A 19,639-nucleotide genomic window follows, 5' to 3' on the forward strand; every position below is an offset into this window, starting at 1 on the left:
AGGGTTGCCAGCCAGTATTGGTCCTTCTCCTTGATACCACGAATACGAGGATCCTTCTGCAGGCTTTGCAGGATCAGGGAGGCCATGCAGCGTAGGTTTGCTGAGGCATTCGGTCCGGAGTCCTTTGGGTCACTAAGGACGACATGGTCCGCAGCCACCTCCTCCCAGCCACGTACAAGTCCATGTGTTTCTTGGGACTGATCCCTTAAAGACTGCTGCTGATGCTGAGTGCCAGGCTCCACCTCCATACTGACACAATCTTCCTCCTCCTCCTCCTCCTCCTCTTCCTGTGTGATCGGCGGGCACGCAGGAACACTGTCTGGATAAAGGGGGCCTTGAGAGCTAAGGAAGTCCTCCTCTTCCTGCCTCTGTTCTGCCTCAAGTGCCCTGTCCATTATTCCATGCAGCGTGTGCTCCAACAGGTGGACAGTGTCACTGATGCATGCACTGTCACTGCTCACCATCCTTGTGTCCTCCTCAAATGGTGACAGGACAGTGCATGCATCCCTGATCATGGCCCACTGGCGTGGGGAAAAAAAAACAAGCTCCCCTGACCCTGTCCTGGTGCCATAGTCGCACAGGTACTCATTGATGGCCCTCTGCTGCGTGTGCAGCTGCAGCAGCATGGCCAACGTTGAGTTCCACCTGGTGGGCATGTCACAGATTAGGCGGTTCTTGGGCAGGTTAAACTCCTTTTGGAGGTCCGTCAGCCGAGCACTGGCATTATATGACCAGCGGAAATGCACACAGACTTTCCTGGCCTGCCTCAGGACATCCTGTAAGCCCGGGTACCTGCCCAAGAACCGCTGCACCACCAAGTTAAGGACGTGAGCAAAACAGGGCACATGGGTCATTTGTCCCTGTCAGAGGGCAGAGAGGAGGTTGGTGCCATTGTCACAAACCACCATTCCTGTCTTAAGTTGGCGTGGCGTCAACCACCTCTGAACCTGCCCCTGCAGAGCTGACAGAACCTCTGCCCCAGTGTGGCTCCTGTCCCCCAAGCACACCAGCTCAAGCACCGCATGGTATCTTTTGGCCTGCGTACTTGCGTAGCCCCTTGAACGGCTACGGAGCACCGCTGGTTCCGAGGACAAAGCACAGGAAAAGGCCATTGAGGAAGAAGAAGAGGAGGGGGTGGAGGAGAGAGGTGTGTCACAATCATTAGCATTTTGGAGGCGTGGTTGAGTCGGAACAACCTCCAACACTACTGCACCTTGTCCTGCATCCCTACCAGCTGCCAGCAGAGTCACCCAATGCGCCGTGAAACTTAGGTAACGTCCCTGTCCATGCATGTTGGACCATGAGTCAGCGGTAATATGCACCTTACCGCTGACCGCCCTGTCCAGCGAGGCATGGACATTGCCTTCCACATGCCGGTAGAGAGCCGGAATCGCCTTCCGTGAGAAAAAGTGGCGTTTGGGTACCTGCCACTGAGGAACCGCACATTCCACAAACTCACGGAAGGGGGCAGAGTCTACCAACTGAAAAGGCAGCAGTTGAAGTGCTAGCAATTTTGCCAAGCTAGCATTCAACCGCTGGGCATGTGGATAGCTGGGAGCAAACTTCTTTCGGCGGTGCAGCAGCTGGGGCAGGGAAATTTGCCTGGTACAATCTGACGTCGGTGTACCAAAAGCACATTGCCCACAAGTACTTGGCTGTGACACCTCATTCTACACCTTCATTCCTCTCAGTGCAGGTCTCAGAGAGGACTGAAGGTATAGTGGGGTTGGAGATCTCAGCTGATGAGGAGCAAGGAGAGGTCCTCTTTGTTCTTTGGTGTGGGTCTTTTAGATACGCTTGCCAACGAACTGCATGGTAGGTCAACATATGTCTGGTCAAGCATGTGGTACCCAAGCGGGAGATGTTTTGGCCACGCGAGATACGCTTGAGACATATGTTGCAAATAGCAGCGGTGCGATCTGATGCACTCGTCTCAAAAAAGGCCAACACCAAAGAACTTTTTGAATAACGCGCAGAGACTGCAGCGCCCTGCACATGTGGAGCTTTGGGGTGTGATGCAGTCAAGGTGCTGCCCTTAGGCTGGCCCCTGGAGGGCATCCTGCCTCGTTGGTGATGTGCCGCCTCCTCCTCTCTCCTATCAGGCACCCACGTTGAGTCAGTGACCTCATCATCCCCTCCCTCCTCATCACTGGAGCAAACCTGGCAGTATGCTGCAGCAGGGGGAGCATGACTGCCAGATTGCTGTCCTTCTTGGGCACCCCCTCTGTCCGTGCTCACGTTACTGCCTTCATCGAGCTCAGTATCATTATCAGAGCCTTCCAAACGCTGGGCATCCTCCTGGAGCATGTACCCAACACTGTGGTCAAACAGTTCGAGGGACTCCTCAGGAGGACATGGTGGGGCTAGGGAAGGAGTCACTGATGATATTAAGCCAAGGGAAGAGGCCGCTGCTTTGCCAGACAAAGTACTCTGGGCATGGGTGAGAGAGGATGAGGAGGATGAGGACGGCTTGGTCATCCACTCGACCAAGTCTTCCGCATGTTGCGTCTCAACACGGCCAGCTGCCGAAAAAAAGGCCAAGCGTGTCCCACGGCCACGTGCTGATGAGGATGCACCGTCTCCACGACCAGCACTAGACACAGAGCCTGCTTGCCCTCGCTTATTGGCTTGTGACTGTCTGCCTCTCCTTCTTGGCCTTCCAGACATACTAATGGCCTGTAGCTGCACTAAGCTGAGATATATATATATATATATATATATATATATATATATATATATATATATATATATATATATATATACTCTGATACTGCAGCTAGCAAAATCAACTGCCTGCCTGTAGTATGAGAACACCACCAACCTTCTACAGGTAGCATTAGCTGAACACTGTGCAGAGCTTGCAAAAAACTAACTTGTAGCTTTTTTAGCTGCCTGCAGTAGTGATAGGATCAGGAAAACACCACCAACCTTCTACAGGTAGCTTTAGCTGAACACTGTGCAGAGCTCGCAAAAAAATAACTTGTAGGTTTAGCTGGACACTGTGAGGAGGACGCACCACACTAACTTGTAGTTTTAGCTGAACACTGTGAGCAGGACGCACCGCACTAACTTGTAGGTTTAGCTGAACACTGTGAGCAGGACGCACCGCACTAACTTGTAGGTTTAGCTGAACACTGTGAGGTGGACGCACCGCACTAACTTGTAGTTCTAGCTGAACACTGTGAGGAGGACGCACCACACTAACTTGTAGTTTTAGCTGAACACTGTGAGGTGGACGCACCGCACTAACTTGTAGTTTTAGCTGAACACTGTGAGGTGGACGCACCGCACTAACTTGTAGTTTTAGCTGAACACTGTGAGGTGGACGCACCACACTAACTTGTAGTTTTAGCTGAACACTGTGAGCAGGACGCACAGCACTAACTTGTAGTTTTAGCTGTACACTGTGAGCAGGACGCACCGCACTAACTTGTAGGTTTAGCTGAACACTGTGAGGTGGACGCACCACACTAACTTGTAGGTTTAGCTGAACACCGTGAGCAGGACGCACTGCACTAACTGTAAATAGTCTAGCTGCCTGACTGTGGTACTAATAGGATCAAAAGAACACCAGCAATTTTCTTCAGGTAGCTGTAAATACGGTAACAAGACAAGCCTGCCTGTCAGTAAGAAGATAACAGGAACGGATCTAGCTGAACACTGTGAGCAGGATGCACTGCACTAACTTGTAGGTTTAGCTGAACACTGTGAGCAGGACGCACTGCACTAACTGTAAATAGTCTAGTTGCCTGACTGTGGTACTAATAGGATCAAAAGAACACCAGCAATTTTCTTCAGGTAGCTGTAAATACTGTAACAAGACAAGCCTGCCTGTTAGTAAGAAGATAACAGGAACGGATCTAGCTGAACACTGTGAGCAGGACGCACTGCACTAACTTGTAGCTTTAGATGAACACTGTGAGCAGGACGCACCCCACTAACTTCTAGGTTTAGCTGAACACTGTGAGCAGGACGCACCCCACTAACTTGTAGTTTTAGCTGAACACTGTGAGCAGGATGCATTGCACTAACTGTAAATAGTCTAGCTGCCTGACTGTGGTACTCATAGGATCAAAAGAACACCAGCAATTTTCTTCAGGTAGCTGTAAATACTGTAACAAGACAAGCCTGCCTGTCAGTAAGAAGATAACAGGAACGGATCTAGCTAAACTGAATACAGTGTATATATATATATATATATATATATATATATATATATATATATATATATATATATATATATATATGCGCAACACCTGGGATGCATATATATACACAATACACTGTAAGTGCAGCTAACTGACTGACTGTTCTGCCTAATCTATCTAACTCAAATCAAACTACACTGTCTGTCTCTCTCTATCTATGAACGCCGGAACACTCACTACACAGGGCCGCCGTGTAGGCGGCCTTATATAGTGTGGGGCGTGTGCTAAATCCCCTGAGCCATAATTGGCCAAAGCCTCATCCCTATTAAAGACGAGTTCAACCCCCCCACTGTGAAAAAATTAAACGTCAGCAGCTACAAATACTGTAGCTGCTGACTTTTAATATTAGGGCACTTACCTGTCCAGGGCTCCCGCAATGTTGACACCTAAACTGAAGGGAAACTGTCCGGGTCCCTACTGCACATGTGCGAAGCATGCTGCCCTTTCTGAATGGCCCAGCCAAGGAGGAGAGGGGCCGAACTTCCGAGGGGCGGCACAGTCTCCTGGAACTGGGGAAGGGTACCTGTTAAAAAATAGGTACCCGTTCCCCCCTCCCCCCTGAAAGGTGCCAAATGAGCCTAAAGAGGAAGGGGTGTGGTTTACAGCTGATAGGGCAGGTCTTACACAGGAAGGGGTGTGGTTTACAGGTGATAGGGCGGGTCTTACACAGAAAGGGGTGTGGCTTTGACAGGAAGGGGTGGGTCATATTTATGTAGCACTAACTCGCGGTGGAGCTGCTGGTTTAAAGCAGGCTGTTAACTTCACTCTCAATACCTCTGATTCACCGACACCGAGTCTAGGGTCCCCTTGAGTTTACCTCTGGACGATGTAGGCACCAACACTTGAGTATATTTTTCAATGCTTTAATGAACAAGTAATAAAGGAAGTAGCAGGAAAGAGGCAGAAGGAAAGTTGCAGGGAAGCGCAAATACCTTTCCTTAGTATTCTTTAGAACATTCTTTGGAATTGAACACTTGTAGTTAAATGCACTCCCCTTGTGGAATTCAATCTTTGCCCGCCTGGATAGGCTTCTCTCACTTGCCTAGCAGCCAGTACGCAGCATGAACAAAAAGTCTCTGCCACAGACTTGTTTGGAATAAAACCCGTACGATCCTCTGCCACAGGATGTATTGGTTTGTGATGAATGTCAGACACAGTAATTGAACCTTTAAGCCAACCCGGCAGTACTATGCAGTAAGATTACTTCAGGATATGTCCTCCAACCGAGTCACCAGGCCCCTCTCCAGACCAGCACTCTGCGTGATCCTTCCATGACGGGTCCTCCCCTGGAATCTCCTCGGTTGTCCAGCTTCTTCACTCAGGATAGACAGCTCAGGACCATTCCTCTGCCGCTGTGGTAGACCCCAGACAGGCTTCTGGGCCCACCCACACACCGCAGTGGCGTGGGCCTCCGGAACGGAGGACCACGAGGTGGTACTCTTAACGCATACCTGTCGGCCAGGAGGTGGCTGAAAACGAACCCCTAAACATGGTGTCTGTCCCATAAATACCCTCTCTCAGAATGCAACTCGGAGGACCACCTCCACCGAGTTGTCTCTGGGACAGAGGAGCACTCATACGCTTCAACACGTTGCCTTTCCAACACCAGCCCATGGTGACAACGACACCCACCAGCACAGTGTGGAACTACACGCAACTCAGCCAAGCTGGAACAGAGGCAAATCTAACTTCCTCTAACAAGTAACCCACAAGATTTACCTATCAGCGGTAGATTAAAAATCTACCAGCGCTACATTTAAATTAGGGGGTACATGGGTTTAGTCAGGCCTAGGGCAGCACAAAACCTAAATATACCACTAGCTCTGGGCAGAGGAGACCAAAAATGAACTTTTTGGCCTAAAACCAAAAACGCTATGTGTGGCAGAAAACTAACACTGCACATCACCCTGAACACACCACCATGGTGGTGGCAGCATCATGTTGTGGGGATGCTCTTCTTCAGCAGGGACAGGAAAGCTGGTCAGATTTGATGGGATGATGGATGGAGCCAAAAACAGGGCAATCTTAGAAGAAAAGCTGTTAGAGTCTGCAAAAGACTTGAGACTGGGGCGGAGGTTCACCTTCCAGCAAGACATGACCCTAAACATACAACCAGAGCTACAATGGAAATACATCACAGGGGATATCAATTGCTGCTCAGTGATTGCAGTAATCTAGTCTGCATCTCCCCAAGGTAATACTTAAAATCTACTGGTTTAGATCAAAGCATATTCATGTGTTAGAATGGCAAAGTCAAAGTCCAGACCTAAATACAATTGAGAATCTGTGGCAAGAATTGGAATCTGCTGTTCACAGACGTTCTCCATCCAATATGACAGGTCTTGAGCTATTTTGCAAGGAAGAATGGGCAAAAATGTCACTCTAGGTGTGCAAAGCTGGTAGAGACATCCCCAAAAAGACTTGCAGCTGTAATTGCAGCGAAAGGTGGTTCTAAAAAGTATTGACTCAGGGGGGCTGAATACAAATGTACGCCACGCTTTTCACATATTTATTTGTAAAAAAAATTTGAAAACCATTTATCATTTTTCCTTCCACTTCACAATTATGTGCCATCTTGTGTTGGTCTATTACATAAAATCCCAATAAAATTAAGGTTTTTGGTTGTAACATGACAAAATGTGGAAAATTTCAAGGGGTATAAATACTTTTTTCAAGGAACTGTAACAGTGTAGACTCTACTGGCATTTACCAGGCTGTTGCCTCTGGCCAAGACTATATACATACTTTTGTGACAGACTGTGAAAGGCACATACACCAGCCGGGGTCATGTAAGTGCATATTATTTTTATTTATAATTTATTAAATAAAAGATTTTGATGCACTAATGATGCACTTCTCTTATGTTTTAAAAAATATACAGTATATCCCTGTCCACTGAAATACCTCTGCATGCTATATTGCTCAATCTCTTAAAGTGGAGTTCCACCCACTTTTACAACTCTTCAGCATCCCTCACTAAACTGTGCACTGTAAAGGATTTGGATATTTTTAAATTTTTTTTCTCAACACCTACTGTATATCTGCTGTATTCATTTTTCACTTCCTCCTCCCTGGCCGCGGCCCATCGCATCATTTCCTGTTTGCAATGCCTTCTATGAAGGGGCGGCAACTTCCTCTGAAACTGCTGTTGCTATGGAAACCTGACCTGAAACCTATTACACTGCTTGTGCTGCCCTGAGCATGTGCGAGATCTGCAAGAAATCCAGGAAGAAATACAGTCTGGCTTCAGATGCCCACACTTAAGATGGCCACGGCCTGCTGTAAGTTTATAAAATAACAAACTACTGCTATAAACTAACAAAACAGACCTTAGCTTACAGACTAACTTTACTAGAATACATTAAGCTTGTGTATTATAGGGGTATTTTTATTTAAAAAGTATAATTTCGGCCGGAACACCACTTTAAGATGCAAAGGAGTCTTCAATGTATGGCAAAACATAGATCATATGCTCGCTATTAGAGTTGGGTGAATGGTTTTGCACAAGCATGAGCTGTTCGCCAGTTCGACGAACACTTGAATTATCGGGGCATTCGACCGTTTGTTCAGCCCGCCTAATGACCACAATGCATTGCACCGCCGCACAGTGCATTGGAAGCTCTGATTGGCTGAAGCAATTGAAGCTTTGCTCAATCAGGGCACATAGCATTGTCAGAGCCATGATTGGACACTGTGATGATGACTCTATCCAATCATGGCTCATTGCTCTTAGTCCCACCCCACACTATAAAAATATTCTTCCCATTGCAGTCATTTGTAGTGTGATATTGGCATGGGGAGAGATAGAACAGGGCTCTGTTCAGTGCTACTAGAGAGTTAGTGGGCTATTGTGATTCTATTGTGAGTGTAGAGTGTCAGTTTAGTGTGAATCTAGTAAAAGTGCAGTGTGAGTGTAGTGTGACCATTCATTTTTACTTTAGTGTCATTTTATTTTGTCATGGCAGGTTTCCTGCAGTATATTTTAGTGTGTTATTGCAGGTTTACCGCAGTATATTTCAGCACGTTATTGCAGGTTTACCACAGTATATTTCAGTGCGCTAGAGCACGTTTACCGCAGTATATTTCATTGAGCTAGTGCACGTTTACCACAGTATATTGCAGTGTGTAAGTGCATATATGTGTATACTATAGTATATTGTAGTGTGATAGTGGAATGTGTCTGTGTAGGGAGTACTCATGTTAAAGTGCACCAAACACCATTTTCCATTGATTAAAGTGCATCGACATACACATTTCCCCATCTTTATTTCATTTTGTTAATAAGCCCCCCCCCCATCATGTCTGGGAGGCCAATAAGCAGAGGCAGACATTCCCTTGGCACTGTGAGGGGGCCAGCAGAATATGTGTCCACAGGCAAAGGTGGACATGGTCCGTCCTCAGGCAGGGCATCATTTCCTCTGTTTAGTGATGTTGCCCATGCTATCCAGTCACAGCATGCGGTGGAGGTGGTGGACTGGCTTACTAAACCATCCTGATTCTCCATCACCCAAGCAGAGACTAGCACGCAGTCCACTCCAGCTGTCAGAGTGGCTTATTCTGCCTCCTTGTCCACCACCAACACCCAAAGCCCAATTTTTCCTCACCTGTTTTACAGGTGCATATCATTAAAATTTTTGACAACAAGGCCAATTCTTGCTTTCATCAAGAGTACCTCTATAGGGTTACGGTGTGAAGGAGCCACCGCCACCCAAAGTCCAATTTTTCCTCACCTGTTACTTCTATCCAAAGTCTGCAAAAGAGACCCCAGAATTTATTCAAAAAATCTCTAATCTTGTTCCGAATGCACTAAATTGTGGCCTCATCATACAGACTGGCTCTGAGTTCCCAAGCTGTTGTTTACAAGATAAAGAAAGCTTGCAGGGAAAATGTAATTTTTTTGGCTTTATAAATGTCAATATTGCTGCAGCAGGCCCTATAAAGGGTACAGATGTGCTACTTTATAGGCAGGGGACGCACCAGATACTATATTTAAAGGAATTTTTAATTTTTATTGTTATTTCTCATTTTTATGGTTTCACTTTCAGGCCTCATGTACACTGGACGTTATAAAAAAGCCAGTAACGTTAGCTGTAGATAGCTGTAGCTGTAGAGTGAGTTTTTCCAGTGTTTCTGTAGTAGCTTTTTTTTAGCTGTTTTTAACAAAACTATACTCCCATAAAAGCTTATGGCTCAAAAACACTGATAAATGCAGAATAGCTTCGTTTTTAAGCTTCCCCTTTTGAGTGGAGCTCCACTTGTCTGCCTCATCCTCCCACCGGTGCCACATTAGGGCAGCCACTAGGCAGAGGTAAGTGCTCTAATAGTAAAAGTCAGCAGTTACAGTTACCTTGTGGGGGGAGCGGGTACCTCGTCTTGACAGGTACCAACTCCCACTTCCTGCTGAGTTCGCTATGGCAAACTCAGCCGGAATTTCAGCGCTCGCCGCAGCTGGTCCCATTGAGAAAGCGCAGCGCGATTCGTGCATGCACAGGAGGAAACCGGCTTTGAAGCCGCAAGGCTTCACTGCCGGTTTCCCTTACCCAAGATGGAGGCACCATCACCCGGGGCCCAATTCCAGAATCGGCTTGGGTGAGGACACCGCAGAATCCCTGGAGAGGTAAGTGCTCTAATAGTAAAAGTCAGCAGTTACAGTTAGAGTTGCCACCTTTTCTTCAAGTCAAACCTGAACACTTTAGCGGCGCACAGAATTTTTTTTTTTTTATAGTATAAATTATACATATACAGTATGTATTTTGCAATTCAATAACATTTCTAATCATATTAAGTTAATCACAAGAATCCCCCTTTACATCAGAGTCCACAGAGTTCCCTTTTTACATCTGAACTCGCAGAGTTCCCCTCTGGGGGACTCTGCAGACTCTGATGTAAGGGAGAACTCTGGAGACTCTAACATAAGGGATGCTTTGGGAACCCTGATGTAAGTGGGAACACTGAGAACTCTGATGTAAAGAGGAGCTCTGAGAAGCCTGATTTTCCTTAGTGCAGTCACTCAAAGGCAGGAGAGAGAAGGGACTTCAGTCACACACAAGGATGGATGGATGGATGGGGGGCTCACTAACACCTTGGCAGTCAGCACCTCTCATCCAGATGTATCTGAGGCTGCTGGACTTCAAATTTCCAGACCACACTTTCCTTTTCTGAGGCACAGCGCCTGGGCAGATACAGAGAGGTAGAGGCGGTAGGAAGAGGAGTAGATCGAGCCCTCTCTCCTCTCCCGTCTGTGTGTGGGGGGATTGTTAGTGATGGCTTTGGGCATTGTGAGAGAGAGTGTAACAGACAGACTCTCTTAAGTCTAGCTCCTATTTATTGTATGTCTCGGAGCAGGTGGAGAGCGAAATTGTATGGGGGGGGGGGGGGCAAGAAGACGTTTGCCCAGGGTCCAATCAATATTAAAGACGGCCCTGCTTGGACCAATGTAAGCATGCATGTGCCACACTACTACAGTGATCACCACTAGCTACCGGGTCCTCTGCCTAGTGGCTGCCCTGCTATTTAGTAAACACAAAAGGTCACTCACTCAGTACAGGCACCATTCAGGGAACACAGCATTTTCTCAAAAAATGTAAAGTATTCTTGGATGTTTAGGTGGAGAGGTGGGGCACTGTTGTCACACGCTCTATCTCCTCCAATCAGAGAACGCCTTTCATTAATTGAGTTAATGCAAAGTGTGTGCTAAATTATGCCCATGCCAAGCAAGCGGCTTTCTGTGTTCACTAAGCGGCAGGGCAGCCGCTTGGCACAGGACCCAGAAGCTAGCAGCAATCACTGTAGTAACAGCACATACATACTTACATTGGTTCAAGCTGGACCAACGTAACTGAAAAAAATATTTCTACCTAATCCTCAGCGTTAATCACTTGCCGACCATATACAGTAACTTACATATATGGCGACAAGATCACGTACTAGGTACATAATCCAGCACTTCCGGGTAGGGGGCGTGTGACCGGGTTGTGCTGTGATTATAAACAGCAGATACCAACCAGGTGCTGGCCAATGGATGACCACTGGCACCCGCTGATCGTTGGGAAGACACACAGGACAAGGCTCTGCCTATGTAAACAAGGCAGAACTCTGTCCTGTCAGTGGGGAAGTAATGGATTTTCTTCCCCTGCAAAGCAGTAAAAGCACCTCACATAGTACACCAAAACATTTAACCTTTTGATTGCCCTCGATTTTTAACCTCTTCCCAGCCAGTGTCATTAGTTCAGTGACAGTTTATATTTTTAGCACTGATCACTGTCACTGGTTCACAAAAAGTGTCAATTAGTGTCTGATTGCCACTGCAATTTCGCAGTTCTGCTAAAAGCCACTGATCGCCATCATTACTAGTAAAAAAAAAAAAAAAAGATAAAAATAAATAAAAATTCCAGTATATATACCATAGTTTGTAGACACTAGAACTTTTGCATAAACCAATCAATATACACTTATTGGGATTTTTTTTACCATATGTAGCAGAATACATATTGGCCTAAATTTATCAAGATTTTTTTTTTTTATTGTATATGTTTTATAGCAGAAAGTAAAAAAAATTTTTTTTTTTCAAAATTGTCGGTCCTAGTTTATAACACAAAAAAACAAAACAAAAACGCAGAGGTGGTCAAATACCAAAAGAAAGCTCTATTTTTTGGGGAAAAAAAGGACATTTTATTTGTGTACAGCATTGCATAATCCCGCAATTGTCAGTTAAAGTAGTGCAGTGCCATTTAGCAACAATTGCGGGGTCATGAAGGGGGGTAAATCTTCTGGAGGTCAAGTGGTTAACTGTGTCACTATGTTCATATGGATATACAGTATACTTCAAAGCAAGATGCATATCAGGAAGACCAAACTAAAGATTATCTAACCTAAATAGTGGTTTGGTAAGGGGTAGTTCATATGCGTGAAAAGTTTGATGCTAGCTAGATGTGTTAAATATGTAAATGGCAATGTGCTTTTTATTTCTTTAAAACTTCTTTACATGGACAAGTTGATTTTTTATGAGTTTTTGATCAATAAATAAATGGTGATTTTCTTTGTTTCACTGATTTACACTAACTGGAGACTTTAATAATCTTACTTATATACTGAATATGGGATGTTATTTCCCCATTTAAGGACCAGTCATTGTCAAAACCTGCCCTCATTTTAAAAATGGACTTCAGAGTAAGGAAAAATGCACCCTTGTAGTGGGGCTACTCCCACCCTGCAAGAATTAAGCGCTTGTTTTGTTCTGGGGGGGGGGGGGGGGCGAAAAATATGTTTACTTACCTGATCCTCCACTCCTGCAGGCTTCCTCTCTTATGGCTTGGCTATCACAAGTCCCCTGAAGTCATCAAGACCAATGCAGAGACCATAGCCCAGGAAGCCAAGAAACAGTCCTAGGGTTGCCACCTCATCCCTTTAAATCCAAACACATTAATTACACAGGTTCTGAGGCTAATTTAATGCAGAAAGTAAATTTAATTACCACCTTAATCAGCCACAGAACCTGTGTAATTAATATGTAATTCGGTTTTACAGGTATGAGGTGGCAACCTGAAGTCCACCATTGGAGCATTGGGGATTAGAGGAGAGCACCGACTGCCAGGGATGTGGAAGATTGGGGCAAAACTGCTTTTTCCATTCCCCTATACCTAAATAAGCATTTGACCCTTGCAGTGCATGGGCCGCCACACTACAATGGAGTGTTTCTCCTTTACCTGGAGTTCAGCTTTAGGCTCCATTCACACCTGACCGTAGCAATTCACTGCTGTTTTTCTGGCATTTTTTTTAAGCCTTTTTTCAGCTTTTTACAAGTGGTTTTTAAAGCGTATTACAAGCCTTTTACAGTTTCAGGCATTTTTGTTTAGCCAATAGAAAGCACTAGGGGGAGGAGAGGAAGAGAAATTAGGGGTGGGGAGCTGCTGTTTGAGCAGAAAACGAGCCACAAATGCTCATAAAACGCTCAAATCAGGCATTTCTATTGAAGTCTATGGGGCCAAAAATGCTTGTAATCTGCCAAAAAGAAGCTCATGTACTTTTTTGAGCAACATGCGTTTTGCTTCAGGCAACAGAACGCTCAGATGTGAACATTAAAATGATGGGGATTTGGCTTGTTGAGCATTTTAGAGCTACAAGAAGAAAATCACAGTACAGGTTTTGACAGTGAATGGTCCACAATGAGGACAACACATGCTAATTAAGGCCCCTTTCACACGGGCTTTACAATCAGGTCCAGCTGTCAGTTTTTCAGGCGGACCTGATTGGACACTCCACTCACCTCTATGGAGCGGCGGATGTCAACGGTGACATGTCCGCTGACATCCACCGATATCCGGTCTGATCCTGTCTGTGAAATCCAGACGGACGGTGACCCTATATTCCATCCGTCTGGAGGATCGGATGGGACAGGCAGTCCGTTTTCATCTGCTCACCCCATAGAGGAGAGCGGGACTCTGACAGGTCCGTCTTTGCACAGTGAGCAGCGATGGACCTAACATCTGCCTGGGGGGGGGGGGGGGGGGATCAGCGGAGCGATCCCCGGCTGAGCAAAGCAGAGTCTGCCAGGCAGACCGCCCGCAAGAAGGGATCCTAAGTAAGATAAAGAAAATCTTCAATTGGAGGCACGATCAAAAACAACCATTATATTTGAGATGGGCTTTAAGCACTGAATTATAAACTTTAGAATAAAAACAAACATATATTCACTTGGTATGTGAAAAAAAAAACTTTTGTTAATTAATATTTCTTTCCCTCGCTCTTCCCAGCTCCTACTCTTACCTAGTACAACACAGAGGCTGAACCGGTGTTGCTTGGAGATCATTTTCTTTAGTTCACAAAGTCAGGCGTATAAATGAAACGACAAACTTTTCATTCACTGCAATCCAGGCATCTCCTTATTCTTAGTTATCCTCAAAGTCACTTCAGATTTCTTGGATGGCTTTGTCTGAACCCAGAATTTACTAGATCCGTAAATGTGTATGTTTTTTTTTTCTCTTCCCTGTTCTCCTCGGTCTCTTCTGTGTCTGTGTGACTCTCTGTGTACTGGGCAGCTCAATATCTGGGAGGTGCAAAAGGGGAAGTCATGCAATACTCTGCAGTCAGCTGTTACTCTGTACAGGGTTGCTTCTATACAAAGCATTTCCAGTTGCACACACTCCTTAGATTATTTGCATTTACAGTTGCTTTCTGTTAGAGGTCTTCATCTTCACTATTCACTATCCTCCACTATTCCTAAATGTCAAAGTATAACTAAAGGCAAAACTTTTTTTTTTGGATAAAGTAGTGATGGGATAGAGCCATTGTCAAGTTTTTGTTGCTGTCTGTAAAAAGACAAAAGAAACAGGGCTCCAATATATGGAACAATGGAAACAAGACTTGAATATAGAATTAGATCTACCAAACTGGCAGGAAATAGACAATTTATCAGAAATCTGTCAATATGACTCTTGTGGAACATGCTATTAAAGCGGTTGTAAACTCACATAGAAAAAAAAAAGACCTGAAAGACAAAAGGCATAATGAGCTAGTATGCATAGCATGAAAAAAATCTGATACGAAAAACTTGACATGATCAGAAACAATAAACAACAGAAAAAGCCTTTGTCATACGAGAATTTTAATACATTATTTCCATCCTCGGTTTTAACCTCCTGTGAAACATTGAGGAAAGCAGGACGATCGTTCAAGCAAATTTCTTCACCATTTCAATACCAGGCACTTTCACCCCCTTTGTGCCCAGGCCAATTTTCAGCTTTCAGCGCTGTCGCACTTTGAATGACAATTGTGCGGTCATGCAGCGCTGTACCAAAACAAGATTTTTATTATTTTTTTGAGACACCACTGGGTTTTTTATTTTTTGCTAAACAAACGAAAAAAAGACCAAAAATGGTCAAAAAAGACCAAAAATGGTCAAAAAAGACCAAGCAACACCGGCTCAGCCACTGTGCTGTACTAGGTAAGAGCAGGAGCTGGAAAGAGCGGGAGAAAGAAATATTAAGTAACAAAAGTTTTGTTTTGTTTTTTCACATACCAAGTGAGCTAGTATGCTAATATACTAGCTCATCATGTAATGCTCACTTGAGATCGAAGCCCCCGCTGGGGTGCCCGTACACAGCACCGGCCGGCGACATCACTCCAGGAGTTACTTCTGGATATCGCGGGCTGCGGCACTGTGATTGGCTGGAGCCACAATAACGTCGTGCATGCGCGCGGGAGCCGCTGGTGGCGGCACACTCACTGAAGCATTGCTTCAGGGCACATGTGCCAATGACATCGGCACATGCTAATACAGGGGATATCTCCTAAACCATGCAGGTATGAGATATGCGGGGTAGCTACAGGTAAGCCTTATTATAGGCTTACCTGTAGCAAAAAAATGGATTGTAATAGGGCGTACACACGGTCGGACTTTGTTCGGACATTCCGACAACAAAATCCTAGGATTTTTTCCGACGGATGTTGGCTCAAACTTGTTTTGCCTACACACGGTCGCACAAAGTTGTCGGAATTTCCGATCGCCAACCACGCGGTCACATACACCACGTACAACGAGACTAGAAAAGGCCAGTTCAGAACCAAGCGCGGCACCCTTTGGGCTCCTTTTGCTAATCTCGTGTTAGTAAAAGTTTGGTGAGAGACGATTCGCGCTTTTTCAGACTCGTGGCTTTCAGATCGTTTTCTGCCGTTCAGTTTGTGCTTGTGGGTTTGTATCTGCTCTTCTGTGCATGCAGTCAGTTCATATCAGAGTTTTCTGTTTGATCTTGCCTGCTCGTTGCTGTTTTTCAGGTCGCTCTTCACAGGCCTTGCTGTTCTTCAGTGCGTTCTGAGCAGCCGACCGTTTTCTAGCCATGTTTCGTATGCGTACTCCTCGTAGAGTTCGTGCTGTGTGGGGGCTTGGTGTTGGGGTCCTGACCTTGACACAAGTCCAGTCCATGAACAGGGTGGGGAGGAGTTCATGGACCAAGAATTGGTTGCTTCAGCGTGACCAGTTCTCTCATATGCCTTTGCTCCGTGAGATCCGTGAGAATAATCCTGATGATTTCAGGAACTTTCTCAGGATGACGGACCCCGTGTTTCACCGTTTGTTGGCTTCGCTGACCCCCTATATCAGCAGGCAGGATACCTGCATGAGGCAAGCCATCACTCCGGAGCAGAGGTTGGTCGCTACCCTGCGGTATTTGGCCACAGGGAGAAGCCTGCAGGACCTCAAGTTCTCGACAGGCATCTCCCCCCAGGCTCTGGGGATCATTATCCCAGAGACCTGTTCTGCCATCATCCAGGTCCTGCAGAAGGAGTATATGAAGGTAAGATTTTTATCCTTTTATATCACATTTTATTGTCTTTAATGTTTGATAATATATTGTATTTCTTTCCTCATTCCCTAATTACCATGCTTGTAATATGCTGTGAATGTCCCCTTTGTCCTCATGCATGATGGATTTTTATGTAATTATTATTTAAGGTCCTTCATACATATTTGCCCTTCAATAACCTCCCCAGCATGGTGTCTCCTGGCCTATATTCACCTCATGTAGTCACTTAACAATGTATTTTATCTGCTCCATAGTAGTGCTTTACCCCAAACACCCCCTAAAATGTTTGGTAATGTTATTTTTGATTTAAATTCAGGCAGAGTGCCAGAGGCTTTTTTTTGTGGTGTCCCCAAATAATTTTTAGTAACCCTCCCTCCCCCCAACTGCTAAGTCAGCTGATCCCAATTCTCTATCTATCCTCAATCATCTATCTGCTGACTTTGCCAAACCCATACACACTATACCCACCTCTTTACTGGTCAGATTTATATGGATGAATTCCCCAAAGCATGTAGTGCAAGGGCCTGCCTGTATACTCTCCAATGGTACTGTTTAAAGTTTTTGTATCCTATTATTATCTTGATAGGTAATAGCAGAATGTCCAAATGTCCTCAAATGTGTACAGTGTGCATTTATATCTTTGTATTCAGACACTTCTTACCTGTCCAGTGGGCTGCCAATAGTGTAACTAAGGAGGGGCTGTCCAAAGTAATACCCATTATTTAGGCATTCATCTCTCAATGAAGTGAAGAGGGTTACCTGTCCAAGATTTCCACACACCCCCTATAATGTTAGAAATGGCCCATGAGAGGGGGGGAGGGGCAATATGATAGGTGTACCTTATACTTTGGCCTTGTTAAATTCCCCTTAATAAATGCTATCTGGAGGTTGCCCCATAATGTTTGTGTCTAATCTGCTTGCCATGTTTCAGAGTAAAAATAGTAATGTTTATTGTTTTTTCCTCAACAGTTTCCTTCCACGCCACAGGAATGGCAGACTGTGGCCTCCCACTTTGCTGAGCGGTGGGACTTTCCTAACTGCGGAGGGGCAATTGATGGGAAACACGTCCACATCGTTCCACCACCCAACTCGGGGTCGTACTATTATAATTACAAGGGGTTTAATAGTATAGTGGTGGTGTCGGCTAATTACGAGTTCTTGTATGTGGACGTGGGGAAGAATGGCCGGATGTCCGATGGTGGAGTCATCGCCCAGACGGAGTTCTACAGGCGTCTCCAGAATGGCAGCTTGGACTTGCCAGCTCCAGAGGACAATGTTGAAGGACTCCCATTTGTGTTCGTTGCTGATGAAGCATTTGCGCTGGGGGACCACCTGATGCGGCCATTCCCGATGAGGACCCTCACCCCGGAACAGAGGGTTTTTAATTACCAGCTGGCCAGAGCCCGAAGAGTGGTGGAGAACACATTTGGAATCCTGGCCAGCCGGTTCCGCCTATTTCTGACACCTATCCATATGGCGGAGTATAAACTGAACCATATAATACTTGCGTGCTGTGTTCTCCATAACTTTTTACGGAAACATTCGGCCAACTATACTGGCTCAGTTGGGCCTGAGGCTGGAATCCTACATCAAACCACACTGACGGCGCTTGAAAGTGGCCGTCCTGGCTTGCCCTCCCTGAGTGCCCGTGATGTCCGGTTACGCTACCTGGAGTTCTTTGCAGGTAGGGGGGCTATCAATATGCCAGACAATATGTGAAGCCTTTTTCAAATTAAAAAAAAAAAAAATCTTTGTGGACATTTACTGCTTGTGTTTGTTTGAGCTGACCCTGACAGAAATGTGTGGAGTCCAGAAAATGTCGTGATTGTGTAACCTTATACAAAGCACTGTTGGCTGTTATTTACTAAATGCAAAAACACATTTCACTACACGTGCACTTGCAACTGCACTGAAACTGCACTTGTAGTGCAAAGTGGATTTGCCCTTAGGAAATAACCCCCATTTTCTCATAAAACAACAATTACATCACCCCAAAAGTGTTGTAGCGTTGAGACAATAATCCACATTCTTGATTAACAATCTTTTTAATACCTGCACAATCACATGTGCATTTACCAAAGGTTTTGCTGACAAACCAACATGATTGTTGTATAACAATTTTTGTGGTGGCATTATCCCAAATCAAAATGTCCATTTTATAGAAAACAGGCCTGTGTCAAACCAACAAGAAAGACACAAATCTTGATCTTACAAAGTTCACATTTGGTAGAACTTGAAGGCAATATCAGACATGAGTATTTAGGAACTGTGTTTGATATAGCGTTCAGATGGGGGGAAGTCACCCCAGGAAAAGCCAAATTTGGAAGATGCACACAAATTTCCCAATGTCAACATGTTCTACCTGCCATCACGGGGGATCAAGGGATGTGTTTTGGGGGAGCAAGCCCTTCCTCACCGCTACTTTATTATTGAGGAAGGGGTTGCACCCCCAAAACACATCCATTGATCTCCCGTGATGGCAGATAGCACATGTTGGCACACTGTGTGCATCCTCCAAATTTGGCTCTGGGAAAAATCACAAAAACATTTAGCACATTGTAGCACACAAAAGAAGAAAGTGATTTGGAGGGGTTTTAAACTCGCCCCAAAACATCAATGATGTTTTTATATTTTGGAATAACATCATTGATGTTTTGCTTGATGATTTCCAATTGTAAATTACACCCCATGATCTCCCCGATCAGGATCTGGGCACTTTCGGATGTGAAAGGATCTTCATCCACAACCTCATGATCACCTAAAAAGAGAGGAACCCCAAAATAAATTTGGCTTAAAAAAAATGCCGCCATCCATCTCTTATCTGAGCCTGTTGTCGTAGACACTCACCTGTTGTGGTGACTAGTTCCACCACGTCTTCATCCTCCTGCTCAGCTTGTGTTGGGGGGATTTCACCTTCTTCCAGAGGGGGGGGGCTCTGGTCTCCTCAGATGAGGGGTGTCCTCCGAGTCTTTTCTCCCCTATGTAAAACAAAAATGGTATAATTAGCACACAGATATTTGATGTCAGAACTATAAAGATGAAACATTGCTTGGAAGTGGGGTACAATTATCTATTTTAGCAGAGTTCCAAGATGTAATTTTTTTAATGCCCTTTGTCAACCTGCAATACTTT

At 45.2% G+C, this 19,639-nt stretch overlaps 1 protein-coding gene across 1 annotated transcript in view; it reads right to left on the reverse strand.

The window, feature by feature from the left end:
• Nucleotides 1-14,265, reverse strand: part of LOC141110645 (cell adhesion molecule CEACAM1-like) — a 140,144-nt gene extending 125,879 nt beyond the window's left edge. Inside the window, exon 1 of the mRNA XM_073602112.1 lies at nt 13,974-14,265. Within this exon, the coding sequence (XP_073458213.1) occupies nt 13,974-14,016 (43 nt within the window). The 5' untranslated portion in view covers nt 14,017-14,265. The remainder of the gene's footprint in view (nt 1-13,973) is intronic.
• Nucleotides 14,266-19,639: the final 5,374 nt, after the last annotated feature.

Source organism: Aquarana catesbeiana, linkage group LG10, assembly GCF_042186555.1.
Source record: "Aquarana catesbeiana isolate 2022-GZ linkage group LG10, ASM4218655v1, whole genome shotgun sequence".
Lineage (NCBI taxonomy): Eukaryota > Metazoa > Chordata > Amphibia > Anura > Ranidae > Aquarana > Aquarana catesbeiana.